The 5,604-nt window shown below is 35.2% G+C and overlaps 2 protein-coding genes across 2 annotated transcripts in view; both read left to right on the top strand.

Moving 5' to 3' along the window:
- On the top strand, positions 2,642-3,572 carry LOC104753878 (cinnamoyl-CoA reductase 2-like). Its single transcript, XM_010476064.2, has 4 exons — positions 2,642-2,677; positions 2,778-2,871; positions 3,012-3,201; positions 3,274-3,572. Exons 1-4 carry the CDS (start codon positions 2,642-2,644, stop codon positions 3,461-3,463), a joined length of 510 nt encoding a protein of 169 aa, XP_010474366.1. The 3' UTR covers positions 3,464-3,572.
- LOC104753877 (probable RNA-binding protein ARP1) overlaps positions 4,189-5,604 on the top strand; it is a 4,050-nt gene continuing 2,634 nt past the window's right edge. The window contains exons 1-2 of the mRNA XM_010476063.2: positions 4,189-5,103; positions 5,384-5,548. Coding sequence (XP_010474365.1) covers positions 4,897-5,103; positions 5,384-5,548 — 372 coding nt within the window. The 5' untranslated portion in view covers positions 4,189-4,896. The remainder of the gene's footprint in view (positions 5,104-5,383; positions 5,549-5,604) is intronic.

The following is a 5,604-nucleotide window of genomic DNA, read 5'->3' as shown; positions in this document are numbered from 1 at the left end:
AAAAAAAAAAAAAAAAAAAAAAAAAGTTAACAGGAACAGTTTACGCATTTATCAAACAATTACTAGTTTAATAACATTTGGTAGCGTTGATATAATATATTACATTACTAAAACAAAACTAAATCTTTAGAGAAAAGAAAATTTTTAGCGTGAATATCCCAAAGAAAGAGAGAATCAAATCTAAAAAGAAAGAGACCTTTTTCACGAAAGAAACATTGAATCCCTTGAGGCAACCTTTTTTTTTAATATAGATGATTGATTTGGTTCATATAATTAATATACATAATACTCCTTATAACGAGTTTCACGTCATAAAATAAAATACGCTAAGATCAAGACAAACCGTCTATGTTAACGACTTTGTTTTGTCAACTAAAATCAATAAGATCCAAATCTCAATTAGCGTATACAACATTCAATTTTTATATCTAAACGTGAAGTTTTAAATTTTATCCCAGAAGAAAATGTTATCACACGAAATGTTTTTAAAATATATGTCAATGATATCGTTACTACGTACTAGCAATAAACGAGATACTCGTTAGAATTATTATAAAAATTAGTATCAATAATACAAATTATGAGAGTCATATAGTATTTGATTTGTCCTGAAGCAGTGGAAGTCACATTGGCACGTTCGACCTTTACTCGAAGTAAGCAGACAAATAAAACCTACCTCACCGGTCCTTTAACAATTTAATACTGGTAAAATATCCCCTTTGAATTGCTCTCTCCTCCTCCAGTATACTTTATTACTTTTGTTTTTTTTATATTTTCAGATTCATTCGCACAATCCGTCCTTTTTATTATTAAAAAAAAAAAATTTAACAAGGAACCAAATTAGGCCAAACCATGGCTAAATTGGCTATGTCGATGACGATAAGCTTGATGATAATGTTGGGTCTAAATTTGAACAGATTATTTGATTAGAGAGGGCCTAGCTAGGTCTGCAATAATTGCGTTTACCTAAAACGCCGTCGTTTTCTTTTATTAGATTAGAGAGATACTTCTATTCTTCCTCTGTAAATTCAGGGTTCGTCATCTGCTCCTTTAACTTACTTATTATGTCAGATCATATTTGTGAAAGGACAAGTCAACTTAGTCTGTTACTCGATAACCATGAATGTTTCCCTTTAATATATATGCAAAAGAATCTATGAATCAATTGTTCCGCGGGGGAATATACGGTTTCAGGGTTTATGATTACAGGATTGTGATCGTAAAATTACCGCCTTTCCCATTACACAAGACACTCTGCTGCTGCGTTCTGTTATGTCTTGTACTAGTTTTCGTTTAAACTGTTTGCCTTGTCTCGGCCACGAGAACATGTTCGTGTTCTTGACTTCTCAATCTTCAATTGTGATCTTTGTCTCACCCAAAAAGCTGGGACTTAAGTTATTATTACTTGATTTAATTTGTTGATAAAGGTTTGATGTGAAAGCTTTATATATTGGGAACGCGTTGTGGAGAGAGACTCTGCCATTGCAATCGGGTTCTCGCGTTTACAAGCTACAAGCCTACAAGGACTTAAGTGCAAGTCTTGGTATGAAGTGAAAGATATCAATGATATCATATCATACCCTGCTTCTGTATGTATGAAGTGAAGATATCATATAACCTGAGGGGACTGTGGCAATACCAAACTCCAAAGAAAGATTCTTCCATCATTTTTACAATATAGGCAAGCTCTTACATAATCAGCCCTTCTTTTGCATCTCTTGTGCCTGCTTCTAAATCTCAAAACTCTTTGGAAACAGACTAACAGATACAGTTTGTGAAGAACAACGTACTCATGGGCATACCTTTTCCAAGCTGGTCAGTGGTTATATTAGTAGCTTCGTGTCTTGTGGTAGCGTTCATAGTTCCTTGGTTTCTATCATCTTCTCTTCGTATAACACATCGTCGCAAGGGGAAGGATCCTTGAGGTCACACATGTTTCTTCTTGCTATATTATTAACTTGTCCATATATAATTTCCATTATCTCTAGTGTTCTTCTTAATTACTCTTTAGGTTCAGGGGGAAATCTCCAATTTTGGATTCACTTAAATCAGTTTCTTGTTGTTCATTTACTCCATTTACTCTGAATCTGTTCTTTCACAATCCAATAATGTCTTTTCTTCTGTTGTTGCTCTATCATTTAAGACTTTTCTGCCCAGTTGCGTGTGAGAAAAAGAAATCAAAATGACAACTTGCACTATGCGCATATGATAAAATTCGAGTTTGTTTTGTTTTCCTTTATACTTTTTCTTGACTTATAGATTTCTCTGTGAATTCTGAAATATCAAATTCAGCTGAAGTAAGGGTCACCTTTAAAAATGTTTTCCACTCTTCCAATATTTAAATTTTAATATATATGAATTAAAATAACAAAGAAAAACTTAATAAGAAACAAATCTTATGATTTAATTTTTGATTTTTTTTCTTCGATACAAAAAATCATTTAGTATTTCAGTGTCTGTAAAATCTGAAGTTGCAATCTTTATCCATCTCAATTCCCTCATATTTTATACGCTAGCTACTTGAGTTAAAGATGAGTTGTTAAAATCAGATGCGACTTGTGTATAAATAATACTTTGAGATCTGTTTTTCTCTTTCATTCACTTCAAAGAGCATTTTAAGTTGCTAAAGAGAGCGCCGCCAATGGCTGAAAAGCAAAAAGTCGTCTGTGTTACGAGGGTTGTTGGTCCGACACTCAATACCTTTACTCACTTGAGGTAAAAAGACAGTAAGAGATTTGTGTTTTTGTTTACTGTGATGCAAACTCTGAGGATCTCAGGGTTACTGGCCTTGTCACTATCTTGCCAAAACGTTAACGGAACGTGAAGCTTTAGAGTGGAGCAAGAGAAACTTAGCTGATGTTGTGACGCTCTGTCCGTCTGTCACCATAGGCCCTAGGCTTCAATCAAGGATTAACTCTAGTAGTTTGGGGCTGAAGGCCTGAGAATTACAGTTTCTTGGTTTAAGTGTTTTGATTCATTATTGAAAAATTTGTTGATTGGTGTTGTCTAAGGCGGTATAAAATCCTTGTTGAGCGATCAACTGTATCTTGTGGATGTGCGTGATGTGACGGATGCGCTTTTGTTGGTGTATGAAACTCCAAAAGCAAAAGGAAGATACATATGCAATTCTCATTCACTCTACACTGATTCTCTAATGGAGAAACTCAAGAATATGTATCCTAAACGCAACTTCCCTGAAAGGTAAAAGGGTAGAACTTTCAAACTTTTCAATTTCGGTCTGATCTAATGGAATGTATCAATGTATAATGGCAGTTTCACGGAGAGAACAGAGAAGGAGGTGAAGGAAGTAAGGGTTCTAAGATCAGAGAAGTTGCAGAATTTGGGATGGAAGTTTAGGCCATTAGAAGAAACCATTGATGATTCAGTGGTGAGCTTTGAAGCAGCTGGTGATCTTCCAAAACCATTGATGTCTTCACTCTTTATTAATCCTGAAATAAAGTAATTCCATGAAATGGTTTTGGTAAAAAATCAATTTCATGGTATTGGTGTTCTTTCTTTTGTAAAAGTCAGATCTTTCTTACTTTGACTGACATGAATAATTTGATGGAACATTTGAGATACTAATTAACGGTTTGGTTTGTATTTGGATTTTAATTCCAACCAACCACTAGACCGAAGTGTTCGCGGCAAAATAAAAACCAGTTTAGTTATGTCGTTATAGCTTTTGTATTCTAGTAGAAATAAATTTAATTTACAAAATAAAAATAAATAATAATAATAATTTACACTGTTATTAGTTTTGTAGTCTAGTAAGATGTACAATAAGTTCATGAGCTCGTGACATAGTTCCGGTTATTTAGTATCGTTGACACTTGACACTGGACCACATTGTGGACTAGTGGTGGGGTTAAACGAGTCACGAGCTCATGAACCCCCTAGCCATTTTTAAGTTGGGAATGTTCAGAGGACGAGGTTTTAATCTTCTACACCGTAATTTCAATTCTAAAGATGGATAATGATAAATTGATAATCAGACAAACACACAAAATTCGACTTCAGTATCACATTTGTGTAACGTTACTACAACAACGGATAGATTAGATCAGGGAAAAAAAAAACAAAACATAGATCGATGATTACGACGTTAATTACAAAAATTAAGAGTATAAATAAAATGGGTCCTACGTCATTTACAATGGCCAGAAACAAAAGTATCTTCTCTCTTCATCTTCAACAAATCACGCAGGTCCATCATCATCATCATCTTCATCGTCATCACCAACTTCTTCATCATCACCATCAATGGAATTCCCCAAACCAAACCACTTTTTACCCTAAAAATTCGATTCCTTTTATCTTCCTCTCTTTAGTTTTGTAGGGTTTTTCTTCTTCTTTTTATTTTATTTTTCTTCTTCCAGATTTTTAACTCTTAAATTAGTTTGTTTGAGTTCTCGTCCCTGTAGCTTCGTTTCTGTTTATAATTTCTAGTGATCCTTTCAGTACAAACCATAAAAAAAAAAACCTAATTTCACAAACCCACCGACTTCTTCTTCTTCTCTCTCTCTGTCTCTGGCCCATCCTTGAAACCCACTCTGCTTTTGCTTTTCTTTTTTTTTTTCCGGGAAATTTGATCTCTTTTTTCCTCTCGTCATTATTTGTAGGGATGATCTTTTAGTTTTTGTTTTGTTTTCCCCCAAAATTCTCACTTTTTTTCTCGCTTCATCTTCACATAACCGAGTAAACCCTAGAATTCTCCCCCCCCCTTCTAATATTCCAATGGGTTTCATCAGTCACTGTGCTTAATCATGTCTAGGGTTTACTTGGTTTCCTTTATTATCACTTTGAAGTAAATAATTGATCATCCTCTTTTTTGCTTTGGCATAAAGTTTCCATTTTTTTCTTCTCTCTCCCTCTCTTTCTCAGTCCTCTGTAATCATGGCGTACCAGTCAGTTCCGGGTTCTGGGTTTCACTACTTGAATTCTCCTTTTGGTGATACAACTTTCACAAAGGTATTCGTCGGTGGACTTGCTTGGGAGACTCAAAGTGAAACCCTTCGTCGCCATTTCGAACAGTACGGTGAAATCCTTGAAGCTGTTGTCATTGCTGATAAGAACACTGGCCGATCCAAAGGATATGGCTTTGTGAGTACTCCTCCTCTCTTCTCCCTTCTCTCTTTTGTTTTGTTTGTTGCTCTGGAATGTGTCTGCTGAATGTTGCTTTAGAGTTACAATTATATTTACGGCTTTTTTGTAGATCATTAGATTTATAGGTGATGGCATCTCCAAAGGTATAATATAACTGTTATGGATCGTGTGCATTAATCAAAGAACAAATAAAGTCATTAATTTTGGTGTAATTCTGTTGCAGTTGTTTTGTGAATGATTCAGTGCTCTGTTTCTGTTTCATATGGAGGATTTATAGGTGACTTTCCGAGATCCAGAAGCTGCTAGGAGAGCTTGTGTTGACCCAACTCCCATTATTGATGGTAGACGTGCAAACTGTAATCTTGCTTCCCTTGGGAGACCTCGCCCTCCATTGCCCTATGCATTGATACCTAGTATGCCTGGTCAGTGTCTTCCACCTGCAGTACTCTCATCTTCCATTGCCATTTTCTCTTATTTAGACTGGCTTGCTTTGGTCTA

This window comes from Camelina sativa, chromosome 16 (assembly GCF_000633955.1).
Source record: "Camelina sativa cultivar DH55 chromosome 16, Cs, whole genome shotgun sequence".
Taxonomy (NCBI): domain Eukaryota; kingdom Viridiplantae; phylum Streptophyta; class Magnoliopsida; order Brassicales; family Brassicaceae; genus Camelina; species Camelina sativa.
The sequence above is the reverse complement of the archived record's forward strand: the minus strand, read 5'-3'. Positions and strand labels throughout refer to the sequence as shown.

Bases quoted from the DNA above. Each gene is read 5' to 3' on its own strand.
- LOC104753878 (XM_010476064.2), top strand. From the start codon at position 2,642: ATGGCTGAAAAGCAAAAAGTCGTCTGTGTTACGAGG. The intron at 2,678-2,777 runs GTTGTTGGTCCG...TGAGGATCTCAG, and splicing joins AAGTCGTCTGTGTTACGAGG to GGTTACTGGCCTTGTCACTA. The intron at 3,202-3,273 runs GTAAAAGGGTAG...GTATAATGGCAG, and splicing joins AAACGCAACTTCCCTGAAAG to TTTCACGGAGAGAACAGAGA.